This window comes from Petromyzon marinus, unplaced genomic scaffold, assembly GCF_048934315.1.
Source record: "Petromyzon marinus isolate PM22_M1 ecotype Great Lakes invasive population unplaced genomic scaffold, UKy_Petmar_22M1.pri1.0 PM_Scaffold_148, whole genome shotgun sequence".
NCBI classification, from domain to species: domain Eukaryota; kingdom Metazoa; phylum Chordata; class Hyperoartia; order Petromyzontiformes; family Petromyzontidae; genus Petromyzon; species Petromyzon marinus.
Window position 1 is genome coordinate 37,532 of NW_027423111.1, and position 21,895 is coordinate 59,426.

The 21,895-nt window shown below is 46.2% G+C and overlaps 1 protein-coding gene across 1 annotated transcript in view; it reads left to right on the forward strand.

The window, feature by feature from the left end:
* The window catches only part of TMEM69 (transmembrane protein 69), a 42,644-nt gene extending 24,527 nt beyond the window's left edge, over positions 1–18,117 (forward strand). Inside the window, exons 3-7 of the mRNA XM_076063543.1 lie at positions 3,837–4,174; positions 8,297–8,532; positions 12,113–12,411; positions 15,107–15,333; positions 17,848–18,117. Coding sequence (XP_075919658.1) covers positions 3,851–4,174; positions 8,297–8,532; positions 12,113–12,411; positions 15,107–15,333; positions 17,848–18,117 — 1,356 coding nt within the window. The 5' untranslated portion in view covers positions 3,837–3,850. The remainder of the gene's footprint in view (positions 1–3,836; positions 4,175–8,296; positions 8,533–12,112; positions 12,412–15,106; positions 15,334–17,847) is intronic.
* Positions 18,118–21,895: the final 3,778 nt, after the last annotated feature.

A 21,895-nucleotide genomic window follows, 5' to 3' on the forward strand; every position in this document is an offset into this window, starting at 1 on the left:
CTATACACTACTACACTATACACTACTACACTACACTATACACTACTACACTATACACTACTACACTATACACTACTACACTATACACTACTAGACTATACACTACTACACTATACACTACTACACTATACACTACTACACTATACACTACTACACTATACACTACTACACTACACTATACACTACTACACTATACACTACTACACTATACACTACTACACTATACACTACTACACTATACACTACTACACTATACACTACTACACTATACACTACTACACTATACACTACTACACTATACACTACTACACTATACACTACTACACTATACACTACTACACTATACACTACTACACTACACTATACACTACTACACTATACACTACTACACTATACACTACTACACTATACACTACTACACTATACACTGCTACACTATACACTACTATACTATACACTACTACACTATACACTACTACACTATACACTACTACACTATACACTAGTACACTATACACTACTACACTATACACTACTACACTATACACTACTACACTATACACTACTACACTATACACTACTACACTACACTATACACTACTACACTATACACTACTACACTATACACTACTAGACTATACACTACTACACTATACACTACTACACTATACACTACTACACTATACACTACTACACTATACACTACTACACTACACTATACACTACTACACTATACACTACTACACTATACACTACTACACTATACACTACTACACTATACACTACTACACTATACACTACTACACTATACACTACTACACTATACACTACTACACTACACTATACACTACTACACTATACACTACTACACTATACACTACTAGACTATACACTACTACACTATACACTACTACACTATACACTACTACACTATACACTACTACACTATACACTACTACACTACACTATACACTACTACACTATACACTACTACACTACACTATACACTACACTATACACTACTACACTATACACTATACACTACTACACTATACACTACTACACTACACTATACACTACTACACTATACACTACTACACTACACTATACACTACACTATACACTACTACACTATACACTACTACACTATACACTACTACACTACACTATACACTACACTATACACTACTACACTATACACTACTACACTATACACTACTACACTATACACTACACTACACACTACTACACTATACACGACTACACTACACTACTACACTTACACTACTACACTATACAATACTACACTATACACTACTACACTATACACTACTACACTATACACTACTACACTATACACTACACACTATACACTACTATACTATACACTACTACACTATACACTACACACTATACACTACTATACTATACACTACTACACTATACACTACTACACTATACACTACACTATACACTACTACACTATACACTACTACACTATACACTACTACACTATACACTACTACACTATACACTACTACACTATACACTACTACACTATACACTACTACACTATACACTACTACACTATACACTACTACACTATACACTACTACACTATACACTACTACACTACACTACTACACTTTACATTATACACTACTACACTACACTATACACTACTACACTACACTACTACACTTTACATTATACACTACTACACTACACTATACACTACACTATACACTACTACACTATACACTACTACACTATACACTACTACACTATACACTACACTACACACTACTACACTATACACGACTACACTACACTACTACACTATACACTACTACACTATACAATACTACACTATACACTACTACACTATACACTACTACACTATACACTACTACACTATACACTACACACTACTATACTATACACTACTACACTATACACTACACACTATACACTACTATACTATACACTACTACACTATACACTACTACACTATACACTACACTATACACTACTACACTATACACTACTACACTATACACTACTACACTATACACTACTACACTATACACTACTACACTATACACTACTACACTATACACTACTACACTATACACTACTACACTATACACTACTACACTATACACTACTACACTACACTACTACACTTTACATTATACACTACTACACTACACTATACAGTACTACACTATACACTACTACACTATACACTACACTACACACTACTACACTATACACGACTACACTACACTACTACACTATACACTACTACACTATACAATACTACACTATACACTACTACACTATACACTACTACACTATACACTACTACACTATACACTACACACTATACACTACTATACTATACACTACTACACTATACACTACACACTATACACTACTATACTATACACTACTACACTATACACTACTACACTATACACTACACTATACACTACTACACTATACACTACTACACTATACACTACTACACTATACACTACTACACTATACACTACTACACTATACACTACTACACTATACACTACTACACTATACACTACTACACTATACACTACTACACTATACACTACTACACTATACACTACTACACTATACACTACTACACTACACTACTACACTTTACATTATACACTACTACACTACACTATACACTACTACACTACACTACTACACTTTACATTATACACTACTACACTACACTATACACTACACTATACACTACTACACTATACACTACTACACTATACACTACTACACTATACACTACACTACACACTACTACACTATACACGACTACACTACACTACTACACTATACACTACTACACTATACAATACTACACTATACACTACTACACTATACACTACTACACTATACACTACTACACTATACACTACACACTATACACTACTATACTATACACTACTACACTATACACTACACACTATACACTACTATACTATACACTACTACACTATACACTACTACACTATACACTACACTATACACTACTACACTATACACTACTACACTATACACTACTACACTATACACTACTACACTATACACTACTACACTATACACTACTACACTATACACTACTACACTATACACTACTACACTATACACTACTACACTACACTACTACACTTTACATTATACACTACTACACTACACTATACACTACTACACTATACACTACTACACTATACACTACACTACACACTACTACACTATACACGACTACACTACACTACTACACTATACACTACTACACTATACAATACTACACTATACACTACTACACTATACACTACTACACTATACACTACTACACTATACACTACACACTATACACTACTATACTATACACTACTACACTATACACTACACACTATACACTACTATACTATACACTACTACACTATACACTACTACACTATACACTACTACACTATACACTACTACACTATACACTACTACACTATACACTACTACACTATACACTACTACACTATACACTACTACACTATACACTACTACACTACACTATACATTATACACTACTACACTACACTATACACTACTACACTATACATTATACACTACTACACTACACTATACACTACTACACTATACATTATACACTACTACACTACACTATACACTACTACACTACACTATACATTATACACTACTACACTATACACTACTACACTTTACACTATACACTACTACACTACACTATACACTACTCACGGCTCCCTCTGTAGCTCCGCCCCCCAGTATGGCTGCCCGCCTGCTGCCGTTGCCGCGGCGACCCCGGGGCCTGCTGACGCTGCCGACGCTCAGCCTGGGCTCGCCTGGGGCTACGCACTGCCGCCACCTCCACCTCCACCTCCACCACCACCACCACGCCTCCTGCTCATCCCTCACCTCCTCCACCTCCTCATCCTTCACCTCCTCCATCTTCACCTCCTCCTCCACCTCCTCCACCTCCTTCTCCACCTCCTCATCCTCGGCTTCTCGTTCCTCCGCGGGGCCGACGGAGCAAGCGGCGATGGAGAGGAGGAGGGAGGTGAGGAGGAGCTCCTTCCTGGGCGACGTCACGGTGAGCGGGGGGGGGTGGTGGTGGTGGTGGGCACCTCGTCGTGATCATCGTCGTCATCGTCGTCATGATCGTCGTCGTCGCCAGTGTCATCATCAGTGTCGTCATCAGTGTCGTCATCGTCAACGTCATCGTCATTATCATCATCGGTGTCATCATCGTCATCAGCATCATCAGTGTCATCATCAGCGACGTCATCAGTGTCGTCATCGTGGTCATCAGTGTCAGCGTCATCGTCATTATCATCATCGGTGTCATCATCTTCATTGTCGTCATCAGTGTCATCATCGTCATCATCAGCGTCGTCATCATCATCGTGATCATCGTCATCATCGTGATCATCAGCATCATCGTCTTCATCATCATCAGTATCATCATCATCGTCAGTATCATCATCAGTGTCGTCATCATTGTCAGTGTCATCGTCATCATCGTCAGTGTCATCATCATCGTCAGTGTCATCATCGTCAGTGTCATCATCATCAGTGTCATCATCGTCATCATCATCGTCATCATCAGTGTCATCATCATCAGTGTCGTCATCATCAGCGTCATCATCATCAGTGTCATCATCATCAGTGTCACCATCATCAGTGTCATCATCAGCGTCATCATCAGTGTCATCATCATCATCATCAGTGTCATCACCATCATCAGTGTCATCATCATCGTCATCATCAGTGTCATCATCATCAGTGCCATCATCATCAGTGTCATCATCATCAGTGTTATCACCATCATCAGTGTCATCATCAGCATCATCATCAGTGTCATCACCATCATCAGTGTCATCATCATCAGTGTCATCATCACCATCATCAGTGTCATCATCATCAGTGCCATCATCATCAGTGTCATCATCATCAGTGTTATCATCATCAGTGTCATCATCAGCATCATCATCAGTGTCATCACCATCAGTGTCATCATCATCAGTGTCATCATCACCATCATCAGTGTCATCATCATCAGTGTCATCACCATCATCATCAGTGTCGTCATCATCAGTATCATCATCAGTGTCATCATGTATCTCTATGAGTCTCTTTCTCTATGAGTCTCTATGTGTTTCTATGAGTCTCTATGTATCTCTATGAGTCTCTATGTATATGTATCTCTATGTGTCTCTATGATTCTCTACGATTCTCTCCGTATCTCTACGTATCTCTATGTATCTCTATCAGTCTCTATGTATCTCTATGAGTCTCTATGTATCTCTTTGTATCTCTACGAGTCTCTATGAGTCTCTATGTATCTACGTATCTCTGTGAGTCTCCGCGTATCTCTACGTATCTCTACGTATCTCTACGTATCTCTGTATATCTCTACGTATCTCTATGTATCTCTATGTATCTCTATGAGTTTCTATGGTATCTCTATGTATCTCTGTGAGTCTCTATGAGTCTCTGTATCTCTACGTATGTCTACGTATCTCTATGTATCTCTCTATGAGTCTCTACGATTCTCTACATGTCTCTATGTATCTCTATGAGTCTCTATGTATTTCTATGTATCTTTATTAGTCTCTATGAGTCTCTATGAGTCTCTATGAGTCTCTACGTATCTCTATGTATCTCTATGTATCTCCACGTATCTCTACGTGTCTCTACGTATCTCTATGTATCTCTATGAGTCTCTATGTATCTCTATGTATCTCTATTAGTCTCTATGAGTCTCTATGATTCTCTACGTATCTCTGTGAGTCTCTACGTATCTACGTATCTTTACGAGTCTCTACGTATCTCTATGAGTCTCTATGTATCTCTGTATGTCTCTACGTATCTCTACGTGTCTCTATGACTCTCTATGTATCTCTGTATATCTCTACGTGTCTCTACGTATCTCTACGTATCTCTGTATATCTCCACGTATCTCTACGTATCTCTACGAGTCTCTACGTATCTCTATGACTCTCTATGTGTCTCTACGTATCTCTACGTATCTCTACGTGTCTCTACGTATCTCTACGTATCTCTATGAGTCTCTACGAGTCTCTATGTATCTCTACGTATCTCTATGTGTCTCTACGTATCTCTACGTATCTCTACGTGTCTCTACGTATCTCTACATATCTCTATGAGTCTCTATGAGTCTCTATGTATCTCTACGTATCTCTATGAGTCTCTACGTATCTCTACGTGTCTCTACGTATCTCTATGAGTCTCTACGTATCTCTACGAGTCTCTACGTATCTCTACGTATCTCTATGAGTCTCTACGTATCTCTACGAGTCTCTACGTATCTCTATGACTCTCTATGTATCTCTGTATATCTCTACGTATCTCTATGAGTCTCTACGTATCTCTATGAGTCTCTACTTATCTCTATGACTCTATGTATCTCTGTATATCTCTACGTATCTCTATGTATCTCTATTAGTCTCTATGAGTCTCTATGATTCTCTACGTATCTCTGTGAGTCTCTACGTATCTACGTATCTTTACGAGTCTCTACGTATCTCTATGAGTCTCTATGTATCTCTGTATGTCTCTACGTATCTCTACGTGTCTCTATGACTCTCTATGTATCTCTGTATATCTCTACGTGTCTCTACGTATCTCTACGTATCTCTGTATATCTCCACGTATCTCTACGTATCTCTACGAGTCTCTACGTATCTCTATGACTCTCTATGTGTCTCTACGTATCTCTACGTATCTCTACGTGTCTCTACGTATCTCTACGTATCTCTATGAGTCTCTACGAGTCTCTATGTATCTCTACGTATCTCTATGTGTCTCTACGTATCTCTACGTATCTCTACGTGTCTCTACGTATCTCTACATATCTCTATGAGTCTCTATGAGTCTCTATGTATCTCTACGTATCTCTATGAGTCTCTACGTATCTCTACGTGTCTCTACGTATCTCTATGAGTCTCTACGTATCTCTACGAGTCTCTACGTATCTCTACGTATCTCTATGAGTCTCTACGTATCTCTACGAGTCTCTACGTATCTCTATGACTCTCTATGTATCTCTGTATATCTCTACGTATCTCTATGAGTCTCTACGTATCTCTATGAGTCTCTACTTATCTCTATGACTCTATGTATCTCTGTATATCTCTACGTATCTCTATGTATCTCTATGAGTCTCTATGTATCTCTATGCATCTCTATCAGTCTCTTTGTATCTCTTTGAGTCTCTATGTATCTCTACGAGTCTCTACGTATCTCTATGAGTCTCTGTATATCTCTACGTATCTCTATGTGTCTCTACGTATCTCTACGTATCTCTATGAGTCTCTATGTGTCTCTGTATATCTCTACGTATCTCTACATATCTGTACGAGTCTCTACGTATCTCTATGAGTCTCTATGTATCTCTGATTCTCCATGTATCTCTATGTATCTCTATGTATCTCTATGAGCCTCTATGAGTCTCTATGTATCTCTGTATATCTCTATGTATCTCTATTAGTCTCTATGAGTCTCTATGATTCTCTACGTATCTCTACGTGTCTCTACGTATCTCTACGTATCTGTACGAGTCTCTACGTATCTCTATGACTCTCTATGTATCTCTGTATGTCTCTACGTATCTCTACGTGTCTCTACGTATCTCTATGACTCTCTATGTATCTCTGTATATCTCTATGTATCTCTATTAGTCTCTATGAGTCTCTATGTATCTCTATTAGTCTCTATGAGTCTCTATGATTCTCTCCGTATCTCTGTGAGTCTCTACGTATCTACGTATCTGTACGAGTCTCTATGTATCTCTATGACTCTCTATGTGTCTCTGTATATCTCTACGTATCTCTATGTATCTCTATGAGTCTCTATGAGTCTCTATGATTCTCTCCGTATCTCTGTATATCTCTACGTATCTCTATGTATCTCTATTAGTCTCTATGAGTCTCTATGATTCTCTCCGTATCTCTGTATATCTCTACGTATCTACGTATCTGTACGAGTCTCTACGTATCTCTGTGACTCTCTATGTATCTCTGTATATCTCTACGTATCTCTATGTATCTCTATTAGTCTCTATGAGTCTCTATGATTCTCTCCGTATCTCTGTATATCTCTACGTATCTACGTATCTGTACGAGTCTCTACGTATCTCTGTGACTCTCTATGTATCTCTGTATATCTCCACGTATCTCCGCCCATCTCCCAGGCGCTGTGTACAAGCGGTCGTGCTCCCCCGGCCGCCCTCTGGCTGGGCTTTGGGGGCCTCCTGCCACTCGGCCTGGCCCCGGCCGCCCTAGGCCTGGGCCTAGAGGCCTGGGGGCCTGGCCTGGCCTGGGCCCAGCTGACGTACGGAGCCTGCCTCCTCGCCTTCCTGGGGGGCTCACGCTGGGGGGCCGCCGTGGTTCACGATCACGGGAGGTGGCCGAGAGAGGGGGAGGTCAGGTGGGTGGGTGGGTGAGAGTGGTGAGTGGGTGGGTGGGTGGGTGAGTGGGTGGGTGGGTGAGTGAGTGAGTGGGTGAGTGAGTGGCTGAGTGAGTGGGTGGCTGAGTGGGTGAGTGAGTGAGTGAGTTGGTGAGAGGGTGAATTAGTGAGTGGCTGAGTGAGTGAGTGGGTGAGTGAGTGAGTGGGTGAGTGAGTGAATGGTGAGTGAGTGAGTAAGTGGCTGAGTGAGTGAGTGGCTGATTGAGTGAGTGAGTGGCTGAGTGAATCAGTGGTGAATGAGTGGCTGAGTGAGTAAGTGGCTGAGTGAATGAGTGGTGAATGAGTAGCTGAATGAGTGAGTAAGTGGCTGAGTGAGTAAGTGGCTGAGTGAGTGAGTGGCTGAGTGAATGGTGAGTGAGTGAGTAAGTGGCTGAGTGAGTGAGTGGCTGATTGAGTGAATCAGTGGTTAATGAGTGGCTGAGTGAGTAAGTGAGTAAGTGGCTGAGTGAATGAGTGGTGAGTGAGTAGCTGAATGAGTGAGTAAGTGGCTGAGTGAGTAAGTGGCTGAGTGAGTGAGTGGCTGAGTGAATGGTGAGTGAGTGAGTAAGTGGCTGAGTGAGTGAGTGGCTGATTGAGTGAGTGAGTGGCTGAGTGAATCAGTGGTGAATGAGTGGCTGAGTGAGTGAGTGGTGAGTGAGTGAGTGGTGAGTGAGCGGCTGAGTGACTGAGTGAGTGGCTGAGTGAATGAGTGGTTAGTGAGCGAGTGATGGGCCCAGCTGACGTACGGAGCCTGCCTCCTCGCCTTCCTGGGGGGGCTCCTGCTGGGGGGCCGCCGTGGTTCACAACCACGGGAGGTGGCCGAGAGAGGGGCAGGTCAGGTGGGTGGGTGGGTGGTGAGAGGGTGGGTGGGTGGTAAGAGGGTTGGTGAGTGGGTGAGTGACGAGTGAGTGGCTGAGTGAATGAGTTTGGCCCTCCCCCCACAGCACTGTCCATGACAGAGTTGCCCGTCCGGCAACGCGAGGAGGTCGGGGGTTGTTTTGCTGGACCACCTGCCTGGGTATTTTGTACCGTCGGACACTCCACCCCCACAACTCCCAATCGGTGATGGGGCAGTTGTGGAGAGAGTGGAGAGTTTCCCATACCTGGGCAGTGTGCTTATGACCGGCTCCAGTTTAACAGCAGAGGTCTCACTCCGAATTAGTCGAGCGGCAATATCTTTTCATCGGTTGCGTAACGCTGTGTGGAAGCTACCTGGTCTGTCGCTCCGCACTAAGCTTCAGGTCTTCTCGGCCACGGTCATTCCCTCCCTTCTCTACGCTTGCGAAACGTGGACCCCCCTAATGGAGCATCTTTACCGGTTAGGCTCGCCTGCCTTCGATCCATCCTGGGTTTAACCAGACTGGATTGTGTGAGGAGCTCACAAATCCTTGAAAGATCTGGGCAAAGGTCCCATCAGTGAGCTCCTCCGGCAGGCAAGGCTGCGATGGCTGGGTCATGTAGCCCGCATGCCCAGCCACCGCATGCCGAAACAGCTTTTGTTCGGCCGGATCGAGGGGGCTAAACGGGCGCGGCACGGGCTAGAGAAGAGATGGAGTGATGTGGTACAGGAGGACGTGGCGCTGAGTGGACTTGCCGATGACTGGTACCAGCGGTGTCAAGATCGGCCTCTGTGGAGGAGGCTCGTGAAGGACGCTACTGGGCAGTTGGAGGTAGTCGCCCTCCAACAATAACGGAGAGCGGAGGAGCGACGCTCACAACAACGAGCGGAGCGCCGGGTGGCTAAAGCACAGCAGGTTGGCACAGTAGGGGGCACAGGTGGTGCATCAGCCAGTCATCTCAGTCAGTCGACCCGTGGCACCTGGGTCTGCCCCGTGACCTCCTGCCAGCGGGCGTTCGACACTTCACGTGGCCTCAGGGTGCACATAGCCTGGCACAAGCGTCGTGGTGACGTCACTGCCACTTAGTGGCGAATGGCGTTGTTGTTGTTGTATGTTGTGTCACTGTGTGTGTGTGTTTATGTGTGTGTGTATCTGTGTGTGCGTGTGTACACTATGTATCTGTGTATGTGTGTGTGTGTAACTGTGTGTGTCTACACTATGTGTGTGTATGTATGTGTCTATGTCTGTGTGTCTATGTGTGTGTGTACACTATGTGTGTGTGTACACTATGTATGTATGTAACTGTGTGTGTGTGTGTACACTATGTGTGTGTGTACACTATGTATGTGTGTAACTGTGTGTGTGTGTGTACACTATGTGTGTACACTGTGTGTGTGTGTCTATGTGTGTGTGTACACTATGTGTGTGTGTACACTGTGTGTGTGTGTGTCTATGTGTGTGTCTATGTGTGTGTGTGTACACTATGTGTGTGTGTGCACTATGTATGTGTGTAACTGTGTGTGTGTGTGTACACTATGTGTGTACACTATGTGTGTGTGTGTCTATGTGTGTGTTTACACTATGTGTGTGTGTACACTATGTGTGTGTGTCTATGTGTGTGTGTACACTATGTGTGTGTGTACACTATGTATGTGTGTAACTGTGTGTGTGTGTGTGTACACTATGTGTGTGTGTACACTATGTATGTATGTAACTGTGTGTGTGTGTACACTATGTGTGTGTGTACACTATGTATGTGTGTAACTGTGTGTGTGTGTACACTATGTGTGTACACTGTGTGTGTGTGTCTATGTGTGTGTCTATGTGTGTGTGTACACTATGTGTGTGTGTACACTGTGTGTGTGTGTCTATGTGTGTGTCTATGTGTGTGTGTGTACACTATGTGTGTGTGTACACTATGTATGTGTGTAACTGTGTGTGTGTGTGTACACTATGTGTGTACACTATGTGTGTGTGTAACTGTGTGTGTGTGTAACATGTGTGTGTGTGTACACTATGTATGTGTGTAACTGTGTGTGTGTGTACACTATGTATGTGTGTAACTGTGTGTGTGTGTGTACACTATGTGTGTACACTATGTGTGTGTGTAACTGTGTGTGTGTGTAACATGTGTGTGTGTGTACACTATGTATGTGTGTAACTGTGTGTGTGTGTACACTATGTATGTGTGTAACTGTGTGTGTGTGTGTACACTATGTGTGTACACTATGTGTGTGTGTGTGTCTATGTGTGTGTGTACACTATGTATGTGTGTACACTGTGTGTGTGTCTATGTGTGTGTCTATGTGTGTGTGTGTCTATGTGTGTGTGTGTGTGTGTACACTATGTGTGTGTGTACACTATGTATGTGTGTAACTGTGTGTGTGTGTGTACACTATGTGTGTGTGTGTCTATGTGTGTGTGTACACTATGTGTGTGTGTACACTGTGTGTGTGTGTACACTATGTATGTGTGTGTGTCTATGTGTGTGTGTGTACACTATGTGTGTGTGTCTATGTGTGTGTGTGTCTATGTGTGTGTGTGTCTATGTGTGTGTGTGTACACTATGTGTGTGTGTGTCTATGTGTGTGTGTGTCTATGTGTGTGTGTGTCTATGTGTGTGTGTGTCTATGTGTGTGTGTGTCTCAGTGTTAATGTTGCGGCTGCCGTTACCCACAATGCACCACTCCGCGCCCGTGTCTCCCCCTCCTCCACTCCCACAGAGTCCTGGTGACCCCTGCCGTGACCCCTGTGACCCCGACCGTGACCCCCGTGACCTCTACCGTGACCCCTTCGACCGTGACCCCCACCGTGACCCCCGCCCTGACCTCCTTGACCCCCGCCGTGGCCTCCGTGACCCCCTCCGTGACCTCCGGTGACCCCTACCGTGACCTCGGGGACTTTGACCACCCGGTGGACCCGGTCAGCCCCGTGTCGAGGATTCGTCTGCGTGCTGATTGGCTGAACCTGGGCCACGGGGCGGTGCCTCCACTGCTGGGGTGGGCGTCGCTCATCGTGGCTGGTAGGGTGGGGGGGTGGGGGCGGGTGGGGGGTGGGGTGGGTGGGGGTGGGGGGTGGCTGAGTGAGTGGGTGAGTGAGTGAGTGGGTGAGTGAGTGAGTGGGTGAGTGGGTGAGTGAGTGGGTGAGTGAGTGAGTGAGTGGGTGAGTGAGTGGGTGGGTGAGTGGGTGGGTGGGTGGGTGAGTGAGTGAGTGGGTGAGTGAGTGGGTGAGTGAGTGAGTGAGTGGGTGGGTGAGTGGGTGAGTGAGTGGGTGGGTGAGTAGGTGAGTGAGTGAGTGGGTGAGTGGGTGAGTGAGTGGGTGGGTGGGTGGGTGAGTGAGTGGGTGGGTGAGTGAGTGAGTGAGTGGGTGGGTGAGTGGGTGAGTGAGTGGGTGAGTGAGTGAGTGAGTGGGTGAGTGAGTGAGTGAGTGGATGAGTGAGTGGGTGGGTGAGTGAGTGGGTGAGTGAGTGAGTGAGTGGGTGAGTGAGTGAGTGGGTGAGTGAGTGAGTGAGTGGGTGAGTGGGTGAGTGGGTGAGTGAGTGAGTGGGTGGGTGAGTGGGTGAGTGAGTGAGTAGGTGAGTGGGTGAGTGAGTGAGTGGGTGAGTGAGTGAGTGAGTGGATGAGTGAGTGGGTGGGTGAGTGAGTGGGTGAGTGAGTGAGTGGGTGAGTGAGTGAGTGGGTGAGTGAGTGGGTGAGTGGGTGAGTGAGTGAGTGGGTGAGTGAGTGGGTGAGTGGGTGAGTGAGTGAGTGGGTGAGTGGGTGAGTGAGTGAGTGAGTGGGTGAGTGAGTGAGTGAGTGGGTGAGTGGGTGAGTGAGTCGGTGAGTGAGTGAGTGAGTGGGTGAGTGAGTGAGTGGATGAGTGAGTGGGTGGGTGAGTGAGTGGGTGAGTGAGTGAGTGGGTGAGTGAGTGAGTGGGTGAGTGAGTGGGTGAGTGGGTGAGTGAGTGAGTGGGTGGGTGAGTGGGTGAGTGAGTGGGTGAGTGAGTGGGTGAGTGAGTGAGTGGGTGAGTGAGTGAGTGGGTGAGTGAGTGGGTGAGTGGGTGAGTGAGTGAGTGGGTGAGTGGGTGAGTGAGTGAGTGAGTGGGTGAGTGAGTGAGTGAGTGGGTGAGTGGGTGAGTGAGTGGGTGAGTGAGTGAGTGAGTGAGTGGGTGAGTGAGTGGGTGGGTGGGTGAGTGAGTGGGTGCGTGAGTGAGTGAGTGGGTGAGTGAGTGAGTGAGTGGATGAGTGAGTGGGTGGGTGAGTGAGTGGGTGAGTGAGTGAGTGGGTGAGTGAGTGAGTGGGTGAGTGAGTGGGTGAGTGGGTGAGTGAGTGAGTGGGTGGGTGAGTGGGTGAGTGAGTGAGTAGGTGAGTGGGTGAGTGAGTGAGTGGGTGAGTGAGTGAGTGAGTGGATGAGTGAGTGGGTGGGTGAGTGAGTGGGTGAGTGAGTGAGTGGGTGAGTGAGTGAGTGGGTGGGTGGGTGAGTGAGTGAGTGAGTGGGTGGGTGAGTGAGTGAGTGGGTGAGTGAGTGAGTGAGTGAGTGGGTGAGTGAGTGAGTGAGTGGGTGAGTGAGTGAGTGAGTGGGTGAGTGAGTGAGTGGGTGGGTGAGTGGGTGAGTGAGTGAGTGGGTGGGTGGGTGGGTGAATGAGTGAGTGGGTGGGTGTGAGTGAGTGAGTGGGTGGGTGGGTGGGTGAATGAGTGAGTGGGTGGGTGTGAGTGAGTGAGTGGGTGGGTGGGTGGGTGAATGAGTGAGTGGGTGGGTGTGAGTGAGTGAGTGGGTGGGTGGGTGAGTGGGTGAGTGAGTGAGTGGGTGGGTGAATGAGTGGGTGAGTGAGTGGGTGGGTGAGTGGGTGGGTGGGTGGGATGGGTGAGTGGGCGGGTGGTTGAGTGAGTGGGTGGGTGAGTGAGTGTGTGTGTCTATCTGTGTGTGTCTATCTGCGTGTTTGTCTATCTGCATGTGTGTCTATCTGCGTGTTTGTCTATGTGTGTGTCTATGTGTGTGTGTCTATCTGTGTGTGTTTATCTGTCTGTGTTTGTGTGTTTATCTGTGTGTGTGTGTGTTTATCTGTGTGTGTGTCTATCTGTGTGTGTCTATCTGTGTGTGTCTATCTGTGTGTTTGTCTATCTGTGTGTGTCTATCTATGTGTGTGTGTCTATCTATGTGCTGTGTGTGTGTCTTTCTGTGTGTGTGTCTATCTGTCTGTGTGTGTGTCTATCTGTGTGTGTCTATCTATCTGTGTGTGTGTCTATCTATCTGTGTGTGTGTCTATCTATCTGTGTGTGTGTCTATCTATCTGTGTGTGTCTATCGGTGTGTGTGTGTCTATCTGTGTGTCTATCTATCTGTGTGTGTCTATATGTGTGTGTCTATCTGTGTGTGTCTATCTGTTTGTGTGTTTATCTGTGTGTCTATCTGTGTGTCTATCTGTGTGTGTGTCTATCTGAGTGTGTCTACCTGTGTGTGTGTCTATCTGTGTGTGTATACCTGTGTGTGTGTCTATCTGTGTGTGTGTGTCTACCTGTGTGTGTGTCTATCTGTGTGTCTATCTGTGTGTCTATCTGTGTGTGTGTCTATCTGTGTGTGTCTATCTGTGTGTGTCTATCTGTGTGTGTGTCTATCTGTGTGTGTCTATCTGTGTGTGTCTATCTGTGTGTCTATCTGTGTGTCTATCTGTGTGTGTCTATCTGTGTGTCTATCTGTGTGTCTATCTGTGTGTCTATCTGTGTGTCTATCTCCCCCACAGAGCAGCACTCCCTCACCTCAGCCCTACTGCTGCAGGCGATGTCCCAACTCGTCTGTCTTCACTACGACACCCTCCTGTTGCTGGTCTACCTGTCTGTGTCTGTGTCTATCTGTGTGTCTATCTGTGTGTCTATCTGTGTGTCTATCTGTGTGTCTATCTGTGTGTCTATCTGTGTGTCTATCTCCTCCACAGAGCAGCACTCCCTCACCTCAGGCCTACTGCTGCAGGCGATGTCCCAACTCGTCTGTCTTTACTACGACACCCTCCTGTTGCTGGTCTACCTGTCTGTGTGTCTATCTGTGTGTCTATCTGTGTGTCTATCTGTGTGTCTATCTGTGTGTCTATCTCCTCCACAGAGCAGCACTCCCTCACCTCAGCCCTACTGCTGCAGGCGATGTCCCAACTCGTCTGTCTTCACTGCGACACCCTCCTGTTGCTGGTCTACCTGTCTGTGTGTGTGTCTGTGTGTCTATCTGTGTGTCTATCTGTGTGTCTATCTGTGTGTCTATCTCCCCCACAGAGCAGCACTCCCTCACCTCAGGCCTACTGCTGCAGGCGATGTCCCAACTCGTCTGTCTTCACTACGACACTCTCCTGTTGCTGGTCTACCTGTCTGTGTCTGTGTCTATCTGTGTGTCTATCTGTGTGTCTATCTGTGTGTCTATCTGTGTGTCTATCTCCCCCACAGAGCAGCACTCCCTCACCTCAGCCCTACTGCTGCAGGCGATGTCACAACTCGTCTGTCTTCACTGCGACACCCTCCTGTTGCTGGTCTACCTGTCTGTGTGTCTATCTGTGTGTCTGTGTGTCTATCTGTGTGTCTATCTGTGTGTCTATCTCCCCCACAGAGCAGCACTCCCTCACCTCAGCCCTACTGCTGCAGGCGATGTCCCAACTCGTCTGTCTTCACTACGACACCCTCCTGTTGCTGGGTTACCTGTCTGTGTGTCTATCTGTGTGTCTATCTGTGTGTCTATCTGTGTGTGTGTCTATCTGTGTGTCTATCTCCTCCACAGAGCAGCACTCCTTCACCTCAGGCCTACTGCTACAGGCGATGTCACAACTCGTCTGTCTTCACTACGACACCCTCCTGTTGCCGGGTTACCTGTCTGTGTGTGTGTCTATCTGTGTGTCTATCTGTGTGTGTCTATCTGTGTGTCTATCTGTGTGTGTCTATCTGTGTGTCTATCTCCCCCACAGAGCAGCACTCCCTCACCTCAGCCCTACTGCTGCAGGCGATGTCCCAACTCGTCTGTCTTCACTACGACACTCTCCTGTTGCTGGTCTACCTGTCTGTGTCTGTGTCTATCTGTGTGTCTATCTGTGTGTCTATCTGTGTGTCTATCTGTGTGTCTATCTCCCCCACAGAGCAGCACTCCCTCACCTCAGCCCTACTGCTGCAGGCGATGTCCCAACTCGTCTGTCTTCACTATGACACCCTCCTGTTGCCGGGTTACCTGTCTGTGTGTGTGTCTATCTGTGTGTCTATCTGTGTGTCTATCTGTGTGTGTGTCTGTGTGTCTATCTGTGTGTCTATCTCCCCCACAGAGCAGCACTCCCTCACCTCAGGCCTACTGCTGCAGGCGATGTCCCAACTCGTCTGTCTTCACTATGACACCCTCCTGTTGCTGGTCTACCTGTCTGTGTGTGTGTCTATCTATCTGTGTGTGTGTCTATCTGTGTGTGTCTATCTGTGTGTCTATCTGTGTGTGTGTGTCTGTGTGTGTGTGTCTCTGTGTGTGACTGTGTGTGTCTGTATGTGTCTAGGTGTTTGTGTGTGTGTGTCTATCTGTGTGTCTATCTGTGTGTCTATCTGTGTGTCTATCTGTGTGTCTATCTGTGTGTCTATCTCCCCCACAGAGCAGCACTCCCTCACCTCAGCCCTACTGCTGCAGGCGATGTCCCAACTCGTCTGTCTTCACTACGACACCCTCCTGTTGCCGGGTTACCTGTCTGTGTGTCTATCTGTGTGTGTGTCTATCTGTGTGTCTATCTGTGTGTCTATCTGTGTGTCTATCTGTGTGTGTGTGTCTGTGTGTGTGTGTCTCTGTGTGTGACTGTGTGTGTCTGTATGTGTCTAGGTGTTTGTGTGTCTGTGTGTGTGTGTGTCTGTGTGTGTGTGTCTATCTATCTGTGTGTCTATCTGTGTGTGTCTATCTGTGTGTCTATCTCCCCCACAGAGCAGCACTCCCTCACCTCAGCCCTACTGCTGCAGGCGATGTCCCAACTCGTCTGTCTTCACTACGACACTCTCCTGTTGCTGGTCTACCTGTCTGTGTGTGTGTCTATCTGTGTGTGTGTCTATCTGTGTGTCTATCTGTGTGTCTGTCTGTGTGTCTATCTGTGTGTCTATCTGTGTGTCTATCTGTGTGTCTATCTGTGTGTCTATCTGTGTGTCTATCTCCTCCACAGAGCAGCACTCCCTCACCTCAGCCCTACTGCTGCAGGCGATGTCCCAACTCGTCTGTCTTCACTACGACTCTCTCCTGTTGCTGAGTTACCTGTCTGTGTGTGTGTCTATCTGTGTGTCTATCTGTGTGTCTATCTGTGTGTCTATCTGTGTGTCTATCTGTGTGTCTATCTCCCCCACAGAGCAGCACTCCCTCACCTCAGGCCTACTGCTGCAGGCGATGTCCCAACTCGTCTGTCTTCACTACGACTCTCTCCTGTTGCTGGGTTACCTGTCTGTGTGTGTGTCTATTTGTGTGTCTATCTGTGTGTCTATCTCCCCCACAGAGCAGCACTCCCTCACCTCAGCCCTACTGCTGCAGGCGATGTCCCAACTCGTCTGTCTTCACTACGACACCCTCCTGTTGCCGGGTTACCCGGATTGGTACCGGGGTCTCCGCTTGGTCCTCTCGGCCGCGGCGATCCTCCTCCTCTCGTCCACGGCCGTGATGATCACCGCCGGCAACTCCTCGGCCTCGACCGCCGGCGCCGCCATCGCCCCCGGGAACTCGGCAGCCCCGTCCGCCGGCGACACTCCACGGCTCTCTGGCCGGGTCGAGTAGAGCCGGCGTCTTTTGCCGACGTACGGTGGCGTACAGTGGCGTACAGTAGCGTACAGTAGCGTACAGTAGCGCACAGTAGCGTACAGTAGAGTACGGTGGTATACAGTAGCGTACGGTGGCGTACAGTAGCGTACAGTGGCGTACAGTGGCGTACGGTGGCGTGCAGTAGCATACAGTAGCGTACGGTGGCGTACAGTAGCGTACGGTGGCGTACAGTAGCGTACAGTGGCGTACAGTGGCGTACAGTGGCGTACGGTAGCGTACAGTGGCGTACGGTGGCGTACAGTAGCGTACGGTGGCGTACAGTGGCGTACAGTAGCGTGCAGTGGTATACAGTAGCGTACGGTAGCGTACGTTAGCGTTGTGTTGGTGTTTTTGGAATCTGATTGATTTGATTGCTTCTGGCCGACTGGCTGAGGTTAGTCTTGGTGACTGTGGTCCCAGCTGCCTTGAGATCGTTGGCAAGATCCTCCCGTGTAGTTCTGGGCTGATTCCTCACCGTTCTCATGATCATTGCAACTCCACGGGGTGAGATCTTGCATGGAGCCCCAGGCCGAGGGAGATTGACAGTTCTTTTGCGTTTCTTCCATTTGCGAATAATCGCACCAACTGTTGTCACCTTCTCACCAAGCTGCTTGGCAATGGCCTCGTAGCCCATTCCAGCCTTGTGTGGGTCTACAATCTTGTCCCTGACGTCCTTGGAGAGCTCTTTGGTCTTGGCCACGGTGGAGAGTTTGGAATCTGATTGATTTGATTGCTTCTGTGGACAGGTGCCTTTTGTACAGGTGACAAGCTGAGATTAGGAGCACTCCCTTTAAGAGTGGGCTCCTAATCTCAGCTTGTTACTTGTATAAAAAGACACCTGGGAGCCAGAAATCTTTATGATTGAGAGGGGGTCAAATACTTATTTCCCTCATTAAAATGCAAATCAATTTATAACATTTTTGACATGCGTTTTTCTGGATTTTTGTTGTTGTTATTCTGTCTATTCTCACTGTTCAAATAAACCTACCATTATAATTATAGACTGATCATTTCTTTGTCAGTGGGCAAACGTACAAAATCAGCAGGGGATCAAATACTTTTTACCTCACTGTAATAGTGTAGTGTTTAGTAGTGTATAGTGTAGTGTATAGTAGTGTAGTGCATAGTAGTGTAGTGTATAGTAGTGTAGTGTATAGTAATGTATAGTAGTGTAGTCTATAGTGTAGTGCATAGTAGTGTAGTGTATAGTAGTGTAGTGTATAGTAGTGTAGTGTATAGTAGTGTAGTGCATAGTAGTGTAGTGTATAGTAGTGTAGTGTATAGTAATGTATAGTAGTGTAGTCTATAGTGTAGTGCATAGTAGTGTAGTGTATAGTAGTGTAGTGTATAGTAATGTATAGTAGTGTACTGTATAGTAGTGTATAGTAATGTGGTGTAGTGTATAGTGGTGTAGTGTATAGTGGTGTAGTCTATAGTAGTGTAGTGTATAGTAGTGTAGTGTATAGTAGTGTATAGTAGTGTAGTGTATAGTAGTAGTGTAGTGTATAGTAGTAGTGTATAGTAGTGTAGTGTACAGTGTAGTGTATAGTAGTGTAGTGTATAGTAATAGTGTATAGTAGTGTAGTGTATAGTAGTGTAGTGAATAGTAGTGTAGTGTATAGTAGTGTAGTGTATAGTAGTGTAGTGTATAGTAGTGTAGTGTATAGTAGTGTAGTGTATAATAGTATAGTGTATAGTAGTGCAGTGTATAGTAGTGTAATGTATAGTAGTGTAGTGTATAGTGTAGTGTATATTAATAGTGTATAGTAGTGCAGTGTATAGTAGTGTAATGTATAGTAGTGTAGTATATAGTAGTGTAGTGTATAGTAGTATAGTGTATAGTAGTGTAGTGTATAGTAGTGTAGTGTATAGTAGTGTAGTGTATAGTAGTAGTGTAGTGTATAGTAGTGTAGTGTATAGTAGTGTAGTGTATAGTAGTGTAGTGTATAGTAGTGTATAGTAGTGTAGTGTATAGTAGTGTAGTGTATAGTAGTGTAGTGTATAGTATTGCAGTGTATAGTAGTGTAGTGTATAGTAGTGTAGTGTATAGTAGTGTAGTGTATAGTAGTGTAGTGTATAGTAGTAGTGTAGTGTATAGTAGTGTATAGTAGTGTAGTGTATAGTAGTGTAGTAGTGTATAGTAGTGTAGTAGTATAGTAGTGTATAGTAGCATATTGTGTAGTAGTGTAGTGGTGTGTGTGTCTATGTCTGTGTGTGTGTCTGTGTGTCTATGTGTCTGTGTGTCTATGTCTGTGTGTGTGAGTGTGTCTGTGTGTGTGTGAGTGTGTCTCTGTGTTGGTGTGTGTCTGTGTCTGTGTGTCTATCTCTGTATCTGTGTGTGTGAGTGTGTCTGTGTGTGAGTGTATGTGTGTCTATGTGTCTGTGTGTGTGTCTGTGTGTGTGTCTGTGCAGTCGCCCTCCAACAACAACGGAGGGCGGAGGAGCGACGCTCACAACAACGAGCAGGGCGCCGGGTGGCTAAAGCACAGCAGGTTGGCACAGTAGGGGGCACAGGTGGTGCATCAGCCAGTCATCTCAGTCGACCCGTGGCACCTGCTGGGTCTGCCCCGTGACCTCCTGCCAGCGGGCGTTCGACACTTCACGTGGCCTCAGGGTGCACATAGCCTGGCACAAGCGTCGTGGTGACGTCACCGCCACTTAGTGGCAAATGGCGGTTGTTGTGTGTCTATGTGTCTGTGTGTCTATGTCTGTGTGTGTCTGTGCCTATGTGTCTATGTGTGTGTCTATCTCTGTGTCTCTTATGTGTATGTGAGTGTGTGTGTGTGTCTGTGTGTGTGTGAGTGAGTGTGTGTGTGAGTATGTGTCTGTGTGTGTGTGTCTCTGTGTGTGACTGTGTGTGTCTGTATGTGTCTAGGTGTCTGTGTGTGTGTCTGTGCGTGCATCCACACTCACACCTTACTGGAAGAGTCATTTACATATTAAATAATTTAAATTGCGTGTCTGTGTGTGTCACTGTGTGTCTGTGTCACACACACCCACACGCACACACACAGACACACACACAGACACCCACCCACACACACACACCCACACACCCACCCACACACACACAGACACACACAGACACAGACACACAGACACACACAGACACAGACACACACAGACACACACAGACACACACAGTCACACACAGTCACACACACAGTCACACACACAGTCACACAGACACACAGACACACACAGACACACACACAGACACACACACGCAGACACACACACACGCAGACACACAGACACACACACAGACACACACACAGACACACATACACAGACACACATACACAGACACACACACACACAGACACACACACAGACACACACACACAGTCACACACACCCACAGTCACACACACACACAGACACACACACACACAGTGAAACACACACACAGACACACAGACACATACACAGACACACACACAGACACACACACACGCAGACACACACACACGCAGACACACAGACACACACACAGACACACACACAGACACACACACACACACAGCCACACACAGACACACACAGACACACAGTCACACACACAGACACACACACACAGTCACACACAGACACACACAGACACACACACACACAGACACACACACAGTCACACACACAGACACACACACACACAGTCACACACAGACACACACACACAGACACACACACACACAGACACACACACGCAAGGTCACCATACCTTTATCGCGAGCTGCCCGCTGATCAGGACGTA